The 16581-nt window shown below is 43.8% G+C and overlaps 1 protein-coding gene across 3 annotated transcripts in view; it reads left to right on the top strand.

The window, feature by feature from the left end:
- ext1c (exostoses (multiple) 1c) overlaps positions 1-16581 on the top strand; it is a 59018-nt gene that overhangs the window by 35443 nt on the left and 6994 nt on the right. For all 3 annotated transcript variants that reach the window (XM_028400526.1, XM_028400528.1, XM_028400527.1), the window contains exons 3-4: positions 12163-12256; positions 16280-16387. In XM_028400526.1, coding sequence (XP_028256327.1) covers positions 12163-12256; positions 16280-16387 — 202 coding nt within the window. The remainder of the gene's footprint in view (positions 1-12162; positions 12257-16279; positions 16388-16581) is intronic.

Below are 16581 nucleotides of genomic sequence, written 5' to 3'. Positions count from 1 at the left end.
TGACAGATTAGATTATCATGTCAAATCCAGCTAACCGCTAACACACACAGATTTCATAGGGTTTCCACAGACATGCTGACTGCAGGCAAATGTCTGACATCTGACTTTAAATGCCTTACAGGGAAATGTGTGTGTGTGTGTGTGTGGAGGCTTGTGATATGGTCAGGTCATTACAAAACTAGTGAGGTCAGACTGTGTGTCTAGATCAATTGGGGTCATATGTTTCGCAGTTTACTTCACAATGTGTGTGTGTGTTGTTGTTGTGTGGTCAGGCATGCTCATGTGTTTCATTGTGATCTAGATAAGCTGGCGACTCTGTTGGAGTCAGCGGTTGATAACGTTTGTGCCTGGAGGTCGTAAAACTGTCCGAGTGAGCGTGAATGCCAGTCGACACATGCACGTACATACCACACCACAAACAAACACACAAACACACGTACTGAAAATCCAGCCGGCTCCATTGTCATGACCTCTTGTGTCTGCTGTTTATCTGAGCAACCTGTGTTTATGGTGTCACATACACAGTCTCATCGACTCCATACGCTTATGTGCACACACACACCTATAAAACACACACATACAGAGACTCACAGAAAGTAACACAGATGATGACACAATCATCTACTTTAGAGGTTCCCAACTTGTGGTCCGGTCCAACCCCACACACACACACACACACACACACACACACCCTCCAAATGTCCAACCTGAGTAATTGAAAAACCTGCTGGACAGCGAGGTCTGCTCACCTCACACTGAGCCGCTCCTTAAAGGCCGTGGCCTCCTTCATCCCCTGAAGACCACAGGTAATCATGTCCCAGCCAGCTGCCTAAGATCTGAACCCCCCCACACACACACACACAGCAAGGCATGCACACACACCAAAAGAGTCACAATCATGCACACGTAAGCTCTTGAATTATTTATTTTCGTTATATTGCAACAGTTTCCGATACACTGAGAGTTCCTCTGGTCTGTAAAAAGACAGATGCAATATGTAGGCCTCAGTGTTGTGATCAAAGCGAGCTCCTGCACTGATTGCTCTGAAGTACAGGAAAAATATTCAAGTTGTTATTTCCTTTCAACCGCAGTTAAAAGAAGAACAGGCTCCACTGCAGAAAGACTGTAGGTGTAACTCTGCGGTGCTGTAAATGCTGAACATGGTTCTGCTTCCTGTATTTGTGGCCTAAATAAACACCCATGGGAGCTTCTTTTGGGACGTATTGCTGCTGTCCTTAGAGCATGAAGAATTAGAGTTTGAGATACAAACTGCTACGAGCTGCAAACACACACACACACACACACACTGAGGATAAAGACAAAAAACTCCATAGTTGCCTCATGGTGAAGCTTTTATGTAGATGACTTGCGTTTTTTACGGATTTAATCAAGGGGGGCGACAATTCTGCGACATCACTGCATCACTCACTACGCTGGGGCCTACAGGTGGAGACAAACAAGTGCTAGCTCACACACAGACACGCACAGGAATATGCAGATGCAGCGATCTCTTCGCCCACACGTATGCTTGCTCATGTGCGACTCCCCGGGGTGGTGTCAGGACCCTGACTGATGCAAACACAGCGGCGGCGGCAGCAGTGCCGGTGTCAACGCCATAAAACAAAAGCTGCAGTGTAGATGAGCTGCCAGCCGTACCTCCGGTGATGGATTCTACTGCGCAGCACATTTGCTGCTGAAAACAGAACATTTAGTAACCCCGCTGCCTTTCTTCATCCCTGCTCTCTTAATTCTTCCACTTCTGCCTCGTTCAACCGCCTCCTCTATCACAGAGTTTGTCGTTTGCATTCTCTTTCCTCCTGTTGCTGTGCTGCGATTCCTTCCTTCCATCTTCACACTTTAACGTACCATCCCTGGTGCCCTTCAGCCATCTTCAAAGTTGAATGGCTCATGTTTATGACCCTAACAAAGGAACACATCTGTTCACTGCCTATCCCAGGCTGTCAGTTTCACTGTTGTTGGTCCTCTCTGCTCCACCTGTCTGCACACGTCTGCAGCGAGTCCGCCTCAGACTGCCTTTTGTCCATTCAATATTCTTCACAGGTGATAGGGTCACAGCAAGCTCCAATATCCTCTAAAACCCCCTCGAAAATAAGGGCTGTGTGTATCTAGCGAATATCTCCCACAGGTGGAAACTGTCAGGCAGAAGATTGTCAGATCTTGGCATTATTTCAACAGAAATGTGTGTTTGCCATTTTGCCTGCAGAGGGTCATTTAAAGTTTTGTTGTTATTTGCTGCTTTTCATATCCGAACTTGTGCTGTAGCGAGACAGATTGCTTAATAATAACAGCGGACAGATCAGTGTTAAGCCGCGCTCGGTCATGACTCAAGAGTTTTGGGTACAAAATGCAGCTCGCTGAAATATGCAAAACCCCCTAAACCGTGTGACTATTAATAGAGGATGAAATATCTCAGAGACAGATTATGTTCACACCAGGGAGTCTCAGCAGAGAACGATCTTTGGTAGTCCCACTCAACAATGCATAACAATTTCCTCCTAACAAGAGTCTGGGTTAATATCATGCAATTACAGTGAACATGTTCCAGCACTTATATTGTTTGTTTGTTTATTGGTCCACTAAATACTTGCAGAAAATGCTAGCCATTAGCTAGCAGCTCTATCTAACATCTAGATAGCAATTTTTGTTTTTTGTTTTTTTTTGGTTTGGTGTCCAAATTAGTTTTTAAGATGACGCTAGCTAGCTCACCATGATGATCATTTATGTTAATATTGAGCTACCAAATTAATAGATGACTGCTTCAGTTTTGCCTAGTGTGGAAACAGGCACAAGCCTGGGAGGTTTCGGCTCGGTTGTGCTTTAGCGCTTGCTAACAATCCAGTTTTTTTTTCTACTGTACTCTATCCTCAAGATGTAGAGTCTGTTTTTTTATCTGGAGCCTCTGAAAATTTGCATGGACTCATCCTCTGTCTCTGTTGCTATGGTTGCTCCCCTCTCGGTGCACCAGCACAGGATTGTCACCACAGATACCAGACTTTAAAATCCCAGTATACAGACGAGTTTACCGATAGGCTTAATGAACATTGTGTGAACTTTTTTTGGCAGCAAGGGAAGATTCACTTGCTCGTCCTGTAGCTTTAAATTTTCAACATTAAAATTCTGCACAGGTGGAACATTTCCAAACACCATACCTGTTTGCAGAGCACCTACCAAGGATAGACATTCAATCAAAGGTTTAGTCAAGCCAGTTGGAAGAGTCAGTCTCATTTATTTGACCGTGACGGTTTACGATAAATGGGCAGACTTTATGAATAGAGGTTCTATTTAGAGATGGCTCCATAAAACACACAGCCGTCCACTGTTTTATGTTTCATCATAAAACATAAGGTCAGTGCCATTTGAAGCCCCCAAAAAAATGAGATTCATTCTCAAGTTTTGCAGCGCAGCGGTTAATCTTCTGTGACATCATATTCATCAAGGTAGAAAATAAGCAGGACTATGCGTTTAAGATGGAAACTTGTGTGGTTGAGTCTGAGCAGAGGAAACTTGCACAGCCTTTATGGAGCTATTTGAGGCTTTGTGAGGGCATGAAAGGAGGTTTTATATATATATATGCACACACTAATGATGCGATAGTCTCTGCAAGTGCAAACTTTCCCTCTTGTTTGACTTCAAAAGGTCGCCGCTTGCATGACAGCCATACCTATTGTTGCTCCACCTGTGTATGGGCGTTTCAACCACTGCTATTAGTACAGCTGCTGGTCTATATGCGGCAGTATTTGTTCAGAGCTAAAATAGCTTTAATGACGGTGTGTTTGACACTGTGTTCTCAAAAGCAGCTCCATTGTCCCTGATGTAACGTCTGCTGTTGTGTGTTGGGCTTTAAAAAGGCTCCTAGGTGGTCCAGGAATGACAGTGGTGCAGTTTGATGGGATTTGTTTGTCTGTGTGGGTGTGTGTGAAAATGTGTGTGTGTGTGTGTGTGTGTGTGTGATAATAGACTACCTAGTGAGGTGCCAGTTGGCTCGTCGCATCACAAGCTCCAAAAATCTGACAATTCTCAGGCGAGAAAACAAAACATTTGTTGGGGTTTTTTTGTGGTTACAATTACAGGTAGAAAATCGACACTCAATTCTCAGACATACATGCATGCTCACAAATGCAACGTTTCCCACCTAACATGTTTTATTTTCAGCGTGCAGCAGAGAAATCATCAGGGGGTAACTACTGTCATTGATGTGTAAATTCACTATAAATAATTCCTCTCTCGCCTCACCCATAAGACCATCCTGACGCGTGTTCGCTGCTCCTGCTTCCAGCTTACGCCTATCTTTCTTCCCCTCCCTCCTGTATCCATCTCTCTCAGCATCATTACTCAGGAAGCATAGTAATGAAAGACTCATTTTCAGTGTTTTCTGAGCTCCTCCGTCCCTTGCTCTGCAATGGGCATCGTGGATTAAGTATCAAGCGGTAATGGAAAATGAAAGCAGGGCTGTGGCCTGCGCACTCGTGTGGTGTGAAAAACAGGAGGAGTAGAAGGGTCCTCGCCTTGCTCGCCTCTATATTTATAGGCAGAAAACCTGATTTCAGATCAGTCACGCTAGACTTGCAGCAGACACCTACTGCACGCCGGGGGAGGCGGCAGGCAGGGAGGCAGTGAGCTTTTTCTGGTACCTTCTGTCTGTCTCTGCTAAAAAGTGGGCATGCTGCGTTTTATTTTCTGCCCTCATGTCCAACTCCGCTTTCCTGATCTGTTTCTGTGTGTTCTTATTTACCTCCCGCTCCACTGATTTTCCTCATCAGAAACACAGTCAGTTTCCTGGCTGCAAACCCTATAGCCATTGATTTCCAGGACTCCTATGCCCCGTTTTATTTACCCACAAAATGGATAAATGTTTATTTTTTTTGTGCTTTTTTTCAACAATTCAGACGATGGTTTCTACACGGCACATTAACATGGATATAGCCTAGCTTTCTTCAGCACAAACTATCACATCCATCCATTTGGGAACCCGCTTTGTCACAGGGAGACTGGAGCCTATCCCAGCTTTTAGGTGGGATAGTTACACCTTGTCCAGGTTGACCTCACATTCACACTCAAACTTATGGCCTCACAGAAATCTAGAATCGAACCAGGAACCTTCTCTACCGTGAGGTCCTGTTCCTTCCTCAGAAGAAAAAAAAGGAGATGGCCTTTGTTGACATTTGCAGGTGCAATTAATCTTCACTACACTTTGCTCAATGCTAATCTAGATTTGTCAATTAAAGACTTTTTTGTTTTTGCACCACCTTGATTTAGTCCCACACCTCTGCCAATGAACTCACCACAGGATTATTTACAGGCTAGCCAAAATCCTTAAATCAAAGATCAAAAGTCCCTTTTTCTTTTAAATTCTCCACCCAGCTCCACCTGCTGTCCTCACTTTGTATCTCTCTTCCCCTCTTTTCCTCAGTTACCCTGGCAGCTGTGTCCAGATCTCTCTCTTTTTTTCTTTCTTCACCTCGTCTCCGTCTTGTCACACAGAGCAAAGCAGGCCACAGACTTTATGGTCATGTTCCCGTGCTGCTGTGCTTTTAGCCTAATGGACAGACAGCTGTGCTCCCATTTCTATATTTATAACAGACAACTCCACATGATAAGGTTTGTCACACCCTCTCTTTGGAGCTGACCAATGTATTAATGCACTGCTCTTTGAATATGTATGCTGAGATTGTAACAAGCAGTGAGCTGCTGTGTAAGATATTCTTATTTTGTCACTAAACAGCTGCATGTTTCTGCTGCTTTTCTTATTTAATCATGGGTTTACATAAAATAAAAAACTACATTAAACAGATTTAGCGAAAAAGCACTGTGGTAAGCCTTTCTTGGAACAAAGATACAGATTTTAATGTAGCTTTAATCTGCAAAAAAACTAAACAAAAACACAATTCTGTTATTAAAGGGATTCCGGAGGTAAAAAATAAAAGCCTTTTGGCTGCTCGGTTTCACCTGATTGTCTGCTGTTCATGAAAAAAAGCAGGAAAAAGAGGACAGTTCTTTGCAGTGTTTTTATTGAATGAGTCCTGGTCAGGATGCTGTTGTACATCCATGTATGTTGTGATTAAAGGTACAAATCCTCCTTTAACTTTTACATATATTAACGTTTCTATATGTGTGTGTTTGTGGGTATTTGCATGTGAGAGCTCTGGATTGAGGTGTAAGTAACAGCGTTAAGGGATCAGCTAGTGGTGGGGTCGTGACCATTCAGATTAGAGAGCTTAGTCCGTCCCGTCTCTGTGTAATTAATGAGCGGCGGAGGGAAAGAAACAGATAAAGACAAAGAGGCAAAGGGGAGAGTAAGTGCCTGTGTACTCTACAGTGGTATTAAAAGAAACCTGCACACACACAGACACACACAACAGGAGGGATTGTGTGTAATGACAGGGTGCCCGGTGGTCAGTGTATTTGCGTACACGATGCACACATGTGCAGCGGAGCACTGAGTCCAGAACCAACAACAGCAGATGGGGCTGGACTGGATATGTGGCTTGTCTAGCAGAGTTCAAGACCTCTGTAATGTTAACACAGAGAGGATGGAGAGGAATGCAGTGGTACAATAAGAAGCTTTAAAAGCACCGATACACACACACAAAAAAAAAATCTGCATGCAGGGAACACGTTCTTTTTATATTCCAACATTCAGGTGATATCAGGAACATGTCAGTGAGTGTCACAGAGCAGCAGATGACGAGCCTGATCTATGCATCAGGTGACAGTGGTGTTCTTCATGCTGTGAAGGGTGTGGATATCATTAGTGTTTATTAAAAAAATGCAGGTTGATACCGACGTAAATGATTAATACTATAGCACAAAGACACCCTGGGAGGGAGGAATGCATTGACGCCATCCTGTCTGCTTGTTAAAAGCCACATGCAGTGTGCAAACTGTATGCTCTGTGCTAGTGAATAATGTATGTTTTCTTATTTTTAACGTGTCTTTAGGGCACCGGGGGTCAAAAAAAAAAACTCAGGATAGCATATTTCAAAGCAGGACATTAGAACTGAAGAGTCTAACTGTCACTCCTGAGGAAACTGATTCACTTAATGTGATGAGGAGAACATTTAATCCAAATGCAAAGAGAGAGAGCGAGAAAAACAAAATCACTCCTTTTTAGCCTAGCTTTCCAACGCTCAGCAGTAATGACTCTGGGTAACTGAGGAAGACAAAGCTGCATGGCAGAAAATCCATTAGCGAGTCTGCTGCTAGATAGCAAAGAGACACAGAGGAATGGTGGCTTTTGATACCGCTCGGCCGACTGCACTGGAGGCCTCAGAAATAACTGGCTTGTCTTTTTTTTTTTCTGGGAAAGTCTCGACAAAGGCTGGCAGTTAGCCCGTGTGTCAAAACCAACGCTGGATGACTAATATCTGAAACACTCCTGTGGTACAGAGGTGTGTGTGTGTGTGTGTGTTTGGGTCAGGGAGGGGGAGGAACAGAGAAAAGAGACAGACGGGGAAAGAAAGTAACTCGGGGATTGCAGCAGCGCTGTCACAACACCAGAATGTTGACAGTAATGTCATTAAGGTTCAGTGTAGGTCCAAAGAAAATAGAGTTCTTGTATTCCTGGCTGCAATATTTGATGTTTTTATCTGAACAACGGATGAAGTATGTATGTGAGATTTGGCACTAGTTGCCAGTCACTTTGTTATGTCTGTCCAGATGTAGCAGGAAGCACTAGATTTTTGGATAAAGTTAGTTTGGCAGTAGGTGATGGAGATCCAAAATAGCTCAAAGAACAACTATTTTAACCCCGAAATATGTGTGAAGGATTAAAAAAAAAATCACATGTTGGGATGTGTAGGGTTAAACTTTTGACACCATTTCAATGACACTGCAGACAGTGGTGCAGCAGCAGCAGCAGCAGCAGTTACTCGTATTGCTCCTAGAGCCTTTGGTCTTCTGAGGTTTTGCTGGATCTATAAGCAGAACAGCTCCGTGTTGTACTCTAAATGTCACTTCCGTTCAACAGATTAGGTGCACAAGCATTCAGTTCAAGAGGTGGCAACCTGCTCAATATTTCTGAGTTAACGCTTTAAACAGCTCTCTTCACCGTGAATCACACAGTTTTTTTTTTATCCGTCAAAAATTGTAAATTGCTTCAAATTTCATTTCTTTTGTGAGGATGGATTTGAAGAAGCTGTGCTGGATGATTCATGGCTTATCTCTCCATCTGCCGTTAAGTGAGCCTGAAAGTTAACTGAATGTCTTTCCAACAACAGATGCAGGGAAGGATTAAACATGTGGCTACACCTTCCCCTTCTCTTGCCTCTCTCGTCACGCACACACATGCAAACACCGGTTCATTTTTATCTTGACTTGGAGATTACTGGCAAGGGAATAGATGATGAGGAGAAACAGATTACTGTGAGACAAGCATGGACACTTGTCTCCCTCGTCTTCTTTTGGTTTTTGTCTCTCTCTCTCTCTCTCTCTCTGTGTTTTATGTAAGTGGATACTAGAAGACCTCATTCCTCGGCACAGTGAAACCTGAACTCTCCATTTAGCCTTCTGCCTCTCACTCTGCCTCCCTGCGTCTTTTTCCCCTTTCCATAACCTCTAATCTTTACAATTTGCTGTTCACATTTCTTACTTGTCTCGCTGGGTTAATTCAGTTTTGATTCATGGCTTATTTAATGTCCAAATAATGCCTTTCTAACAATATAGACACAGCACAGTAATACTACAGGCCGGCTCCTGCTTCTGTTTTAGGGTAAGTTATAGCTCAGTGCCTGACCTATTGCCTGCAGACAGAGCTGCAGTTCTGTGACTTACTCCTTTCTGACCCTCCCTTCCTCTGTAGTCCCAGAGGCTGCAGCAGCTGGAGCAGCTGGAGCTGTACGTGTCCCTGTATGAATGGATGCAGGCAGCAGAGAACGAGCTTTGAGGATTCTATCGCATTTGATTATTAGATATATGATGAGAGGTGGCTTTCCTCCAGCCTGATTTGTTTATGCAAATTATGTTTCTTTTACAACATGAAAGCAGAAACAAGCAATAACGCTGCTACAGATGCAGCCAATACATCGAGATAGAGAGTAATTTTCTTAAGTGTCCTTAGGAGATTCAGAGACCCTTTCTTGTTCATTAATGTGCACACGAACTCCTGATTAAGGATGCTTCTAGCAGTCGTTATCTGTTCTGATCAGCAGCCTTAATCAGACTTTTTTTTTTGGTGGCCTGATGAGGCAGCAGAGTTTTTTTCTTCTTCATTTCTGGTGCTGAGACAGTCGCCTCAGTCATTCAGGTGTTATTACGCTCGATGAAGTGTACACGAGAATGAAAAGTATTGACAGTAGCCTGTTAGCGCTGTGGCAGCTATTCAATAACCCCACACTTGTGTTCACACATGCAGACACACAAATACTGGAACTCGCTCACCCTGTATTGACACCTGACCTTTACAGGAAGCAGAAAGGAAATCAACTGACCAGAACCTGCTGTCACTCAAGGAGCATCCGCATCTCCCTCCTCCTCCTCCTGCTTTTTCCCGCCTCCATTTTCACTCAGTCAATATTCATTACACAGTCAGTCAGCGCTGAGTAGACGTGAAGGATGAGTGCATGACACAGAGAGAAAAAGAAGAAACACAAAATGGAGGGTGAGAAGAAACAGAGGAACGACTCAGGGAGGGTGAAACTAATGTGAGGGACTGAGGAGAAGCAGATTTTCTTATCAAACGACTCAAAACACACATACACACACACACCAGACACACACTCAGTCAGCAATTTAGAGTGCTGCCATCTTAGTAAACACAGCTTTGATGATATGGGTATCACACTGAGCCCAATGCATTACCATGAAGAGACAGAGCCTCACATGCACTGTGTGTGTGTGTATGAGTGAAACACTGTTTCCTGTGCTTCTATTGTCACAATATAACTTTATTTGTGTGTCTGACTGCACAGTTAACTGCTCTTATCCCTCTGCATAGATTGGTTCCACATTGGATGTTTAATATTTAACTATATCAGCCCCAATTGGGAGACGACCGGGAGTGTGTAGACACACACAGAGCAGTGCTGACTTCCACAGTTTTAAGTTTACACACACACACAATCAGAATCTTTCATCAAAAACCGCAAACACTCAATGTGCAATCAAGAGCACACAAATAAGATGGAAATGTATTCAAACAAACTGCCAGTGTCAACATGTAAAGCACAAAAACCTTCAGAAGGTTGTACTTCTCCAAAATAACTTCCCAATAAGTTGATGTGACGTAACTGCAGTTCCTCAATCAACCACTAGATGCTCATGATTTAATACCTTTTTCGTGACAATTGTCATGTAAATTATGAATACAATTACACTGAATTTACAAGCTTTAAATCTGACAGACAACAAAGATGCAAAGAAGACGAACATAAGAGAGACACACATCATTTGTTGTTTGAAACAAAGTGCTTTTAAATGATTTACTTGTTCCTCTGTCTGAGTATGTTCGTTCATTAAAAAAAAACAGCCCAGACTGCTGCATTTGCACAGACACACACACAGTCGCGCATTACATGTGCAGACACACAAACAGCAGGCCCATAGGCAGAAGTGGGTCAGACTATCCAGCTCACTCTCCCTACATTTTAAACATGCAAAAGGGTTCACATTAGATGTTACGTATGCAGACACGCATCCTGGAATACATCCACCTACTCCACCAGGAAGTACCGTACACATTTATTTACACACAAAGAGTTATACAACTTCTCAGTCTACGAATTCATTTACTCATGCACAGCTAACTGTTTGTGTTTACCCAAATCCTGCGCTTAGAACAAGATTTGGACACACAATCCCTCAGAAATACCTCAAATCTCTTTAGCAGTCATGATGGATGTTTTTCATCTTTCATTTCATATGTATCAGAGCTGCACAGTGGAGATTTATACCGTGGCAGATCCTCATCACACACACACAACATGTACATATACATATAGCAGTGTTGACTGCAAACATCTATCAACAGGTGGAGAAGTGTCAGTGCAGGAGTGAAGCTAAGGCCAGACAAGGCCACCTTTCAGTAAACTGATGCCAGTGTTTGTGTTATGCATGCGTGTGTCCGTTCGGTGTGTTTTGATACAGTCGGTTTGGATATACAGCTCGGCTCTGAGCGCCTAACAGTGGCATCCATTCAGATCATCATGTCCAGGACTGAGCGTGTGGGGGGCCAACCTCAGCAATGGAATCCCAGTTTTTGTCATACAGGGCGGTAAAAAGGCGGTCTGTGTCTCGTCACTCGTGGAGGGGTTAAATAAATGAATGTGTGAACATTAATAACGGACATATTTCACTCTGACATTTCTTGTGCGAATAAATAAGCAGAGACGCAGAACATGGGGTGGGCTGAGGAAGATGAGGAGGAGCAGGGGAAAGTTCTCTTTAAGAGGCCGCTTGTTTTACTCATCTATTTACTCTACTTCTTTACCACGAAACCGTTACACCACTCGACCGTTGCTGCTCCACTTAGTGGGATGAAGGAAGGCATTGATGCAGAGGTTTCCATTTGGCTTCTCTTTTTATGAAATATGAGTATGAAGCATTGGACCTCAGCCGGGTTACATATAGCATTAGCCAGTGGGGAGAAGCAAAATTTCTTACTTGGCACAAGTTCAGCTCATCTTGTCTAAGACACAAATCAGTAGAGAAGAAAGATTCGGGCATATTTACTTATGGGATCAGTGATGGATACATTTTCCAACATACAGTAGCTATCGGTACTGGTGCCAACATGTCTGCCGAAGGGAAGATTTATGACTGCTCATAATCTGAGCTATTATGAGTAAATATCAGAAATGAAAAGCTGCAAAAATCCTGGTTTATGTTACGTGTGACAGATGTTAAATATGATGTATTAGAGGGAGTGTGTGTTGCCACGGTGCCAGCATTTTGTTATTTCAGCAGATAAAGCCTTCGCGCTGTGAGAGTCTTTCCGTTCAGTCGCTGAAAAATGTTCACAAAAATATCAGATTTGTATCTATATTTATCCACATATTAGCATTTAAACCCCTCCTCACCCCGTACCTGCTATTAATAATTATCAGATCCTCTCAGCCAACATCTCATCTACGCTCCTGCACTTTTTATGTCATCTAATCTTCTCCCCCACCCCATTGATGGACTATAATTTCTCTTCTCTTTTGCTAGGTTTGATTACCAGGAGCTCCTCCACAACTCCACTTTCTGTCTGGTGCCACGAGGTCGACGCCTGGGCTCCTTCCGCTTCCTGGAGTCACTACAGGTAAATGCACAGCCAGCATCTCAGATGTGTCTAAACAATAAAGGCCTTCACCAACCACGACATCCCAGTAAGGACAAAACTTCCAGTAATATAGTCATATATGCAGTCCAGTGCAGTGAGGCATGCTCCTCCACAGAACAAGACTCATCTTCACCTCAGGACACTCATTTGACGACAACAATGTTCACACTTTAGACAGAGAGGACAGATGATTTGGAAAAGGGAGTCAAGGAAGCCATCTAGTATGTTAAGCTGGAGGAACCTTCCCTTAACAGAGGTGGTGGACTCAGACATCATCTTTCTAACACATACAATGCAGCAGGTCACATGTGCCCAGCAAGAAAATGGGCTGTCAACCTGTCCCACCACCACAGCCCCCCTGTAGTCTCACAGTGGTTAGCCAGTCATTAGACACACCTGACACAGACAGACAGAGACCGACACAGGTACGTATGGAGACATTTAGAGCTACTTTCTGTAAGTTTCACACACAAACCTACCTAGGTCCTCCACCACACATAAACCATGTTTCCCCACCACACAGTTAGAACTGATGAAGCTGTAAAACGTCGTCAAGAAAACTCTCACCTCTCTCAAGTCCCTCACTTGAACCCCTTGAATGAAAATGACCTGGATCAACATTAAAGGCCCATTTGCTTTAATCAGCTCAGCAGGGAGCTCCTACAGTGCATGAAGTGGCGGGTGGTGCATATCACACCTAGGCCTCCAATGACGTCCCACTAAGTCCTACCTAAATAAATACACCTCATAATAACAATATGATGTCATGGTTCGAGAATACATACAGAATCACATTTAAACATATCATCTCAATATAAGCTAGCCGAGCAACACTTGATTTCCTGAGCATTTACAACCAATAAGCAGACATTAACAATGAAGAGTCGGTAGAAAACATCGTGGACACTGTCAAAAGGCAACAATAAAAGGCGATTTTAAGAGATAAAAAAAAAAATGCTTGCACTCACCAACACGGATCTCCTCCACAGTGCCTGCGTATTTGAAAATAAAATCCATCCTCCTTTCTTTTCTCCAGAAGACTTCAGGTTATCTGTGCGTTTCAGTCCTTTTCTGTGGACATGGAGGCTAATGCTAAGAGCCGTGTCTGCCCGGTCGTGTTTCTGGCACAAGTTTTAATACTTTAGACACAGCCAAACAGGCCAGTCCTTCCCTCTGCTGTAACAGGTTAGCTAGCTAGCTAGCAGGGGGGTTAGCCGACGTCTTCTCACAAGATCCAGTTTTTCGTGAAAGGTCCGTCTTGAAGATGGCGTCTCCTCCCTCAGCCATCATGGAATAAAAAACATAGCTGTAGCTGTTGGTATCAATTGAGTCTCCAAGTTTAGTTCAGACATTTTGCAAAGTGCCCGCCGCTTAGGCTCTCCCGAGTGCTTATCCAATCACAGGACTCGTTCATGTCCAATTCAGCGTAAGGCCTCGAGATCTGATTGGCTATTGCAACTGACTGTTTCCGTTCACTTACAGTGCACGGGACCCTGCTCTGTTGATTCTGAAGGCCTTAGGCAGATTTCACAGAACCTGGCAACAGAAGCTAGCTGAAATATGATTGGATAAAAACTTTACCATAATACAGAACACTGGAAGCAGCTGAACTAAGTATATGGATATAATATGACTTAAAGAATAACAGGCAATAGAGGGAAAACATATATATATATATATTTTTTCTGAGTATACTTGGCCAGTAGAGAAGGCCTTGCAGGCCCAGACAACCCACCACTGCTTTATACTAACTCTCAAGTAAACCACCACTTTCTTCTGAATGTGTCATGCAATGGTGCAATACCGCCGTGCAGGAAAACAGTCCTGCTGTTCGTCTTGTGTGAGTGTTTTAAGACTCTCCAGTTTCTCTGAGGCCCACATAAACAAACAGCTTCAGTCCCTGCGTGCTATATGCCAACACAGCAATTATAAAAACATTAGCTCCTGCATTTCCCACTACATTGTTTGAGTGGCCAAATTACACTTCTTACAGGAAACAGCTCGGGTTGAATGAGATCCAGCACAAATACAGTTCAATCAACAAGGAAGTGCACAGGATGCAGAATGTTTATATTTCAGAGCGCCACGTTTTTGTAGACTTTTGGGTTATTGACACCTTAATGGTTGCATCTGCAAATGTTTTCCCCCCCCGACCATTGTGTTGTGCTGAGTGCAGATCTGAACATATAAAAGGTTTATTTCCTCTTTGCTAAGCCTTTTAAAGTAAAAATGGGCCCATTAACACACAGAGACAGACGCAGGCAGGCACTTATACAAACAGTGGAATCGCTCATTTAAGTCTATCAGTCATATGCACAAGCCAATACAAAACAATGAAGAGGCCGCGGGCGGTGGAGTGAATGAGCAGTTTAAAGCCGTCAGCCTGCTGCAGTTCGCTCTCTCTGCCACCCAAGTTGACGATCTCTCACACCAGCACAGGAAGCTGTAGTGGCTGTTTTTAGATTTGCACTGAACTCTCTGGCTGCTTCGCCTGTTCCCTGGCTGCACAGCTCTCCGGGGCTACAATGTGTGTGTGTGTGTGTGTGTGTGTGGGTCCGGAAGCATCTATAGGAGTGGCAGACTGCCCCACCGCTGATGTCTGCTGAATGGACAAATCCACACACACACACACAACCCACTTGGCTTGGCAGCAGTCACGGTCCCTTTCTCTTCCTGTCTTCCGTCTTTGTATTCTCTTTCTCCCTCTCTCTCCTCACTCTCATCCTCACTTTTCAAGATTTTTTTTAAATATATATATATATATTGGTGCCAGCCAAGACCACAAAAGAACTGGCAATTACCACTGTGGTAGGAAACTTGCTGCCAGCTTTCCAATATACACACAGACACGCATTTGCACACTTCTCCGTGTACACATTTGCCCAAAAGCCTCCCCTTCTTCATCTCCCAATGCAAACAAACCAAAAACAACTACACAGCGCAGAGGCTTGCATGTTACCAGACGAAGTGGGGGGTTGAAAATGTTGCCCTCACATCTCTGAGAGGCAAACCCACAAACTGCATTTTCAAATTCTGAGGCCTTGAGTTGTCACTCTGGGAGTCTTTTATGTGACCTTGTTGTAACCTGTGGCAAAATCTGACACAACAAGTCTTCCTATTTGTTCAAGTGTCCTTCAGCAGGTTTATTCTCCGATGAAATGCAGGAGCATGGAAGCCCCAGTGGGCCGGGTAGGGGTGGGGGGGAGGAGTGTTTGATCTTCACCCTCTCAGCTGCTGATGCTGTTCTCTTGTGGTTCAATTAAAAAAAAAAAAAGACACAAACACCCACACCTGTCAACAGTCCAGACCACAGTGAGTAGAAAGAGGAAGAGAACAGGACAGAGGGAAAAAGGGAGTATAGAGAGAAAGAAAGAAGATGATGGGGGAGACCAAAGCGTGGCTGGCGAAGCAAAAAAAAAAGTGGAACAACATCAAAAACCTGTCAGTGAACAGGGGGATACAGCAACATCAAAAATCAGCTTCAATAAAGCATCTCGCCTTGACGTAACAACTGGTTCCTCCTCACTCTCCTCTCATCCCTCTCTCTTTGCCTTCAGTGCACCTCTACCCCAGCACGTGTTCCCTCAGTGGTTGTACCTAATTAGTGCACAAAGAGTCGGCCCTGTCAGCCACATCTGTGTTTGCATGTGTATGAATGACAGTCTTTTAACAAACCTCCAGGGCTCCCTGGGAAAGCAGAGATAAAACTTATTACTCATCCCAGTCACCCTATAGCGGTCTCTCTCTCTCTCACACACACACACACATTTACACAGCAGCATTGATCTGCTCAGTATTTGGATATAGCGATGCCAAGCAGCTGGGACAGAACTCATACAGACTGTATTATATTCATGCAGCTGTGGTATGTTGTGTTATGTTGTTTATTGCCTGAAAGGAGCCGGCAGCTGATCACAGCTCATATATGCTGTATGTTTTCAGTCCATTCTAGCAGTAAGTTTCTCATCATCTCTCCATCACTCTGTGTGTGTGTGTGTCCAGGCTGCATGTATCCCAGTCCTGCTGAGTAATGGTTGGGAGCTGCCGTTCTCTGACGTCATACAGTGGAACCAGGCGGTCATTGAGGGAGACGAGAGGTTACTGCTTCAGGTAAAACACACAAACACTTACACATTTCAGTCCAGAGAGTTTCATTGATGTTATTCTAATCAGCCAGAAGGGCCTTATAAGGCTGAACACATCACTGGACGCAGGAAATGTCTTAAATAATAGCAATAGCTGACATGATGAGGACCTGAGGGCAGCAGATAATGTTTTAAAAGCAAATCAACTGTTTAAATTGG

This window comes from Parambassis ranga, chromosome 2 (assembly GCF_900634625.1).
Source record: "Parambassis ranga chromosome 2, fParRan2.1, whole genome shotgun sequence".
NCBI lineage: Eukaryota > Metazoa > Chordata > Actinopteri > Ambassidae > Parambassis > Parambassis ranga.
Note: the sequence above shows the minus strand (reverse complement) of the source record. Positions and strands in the feature narration are given on the sequence as shown.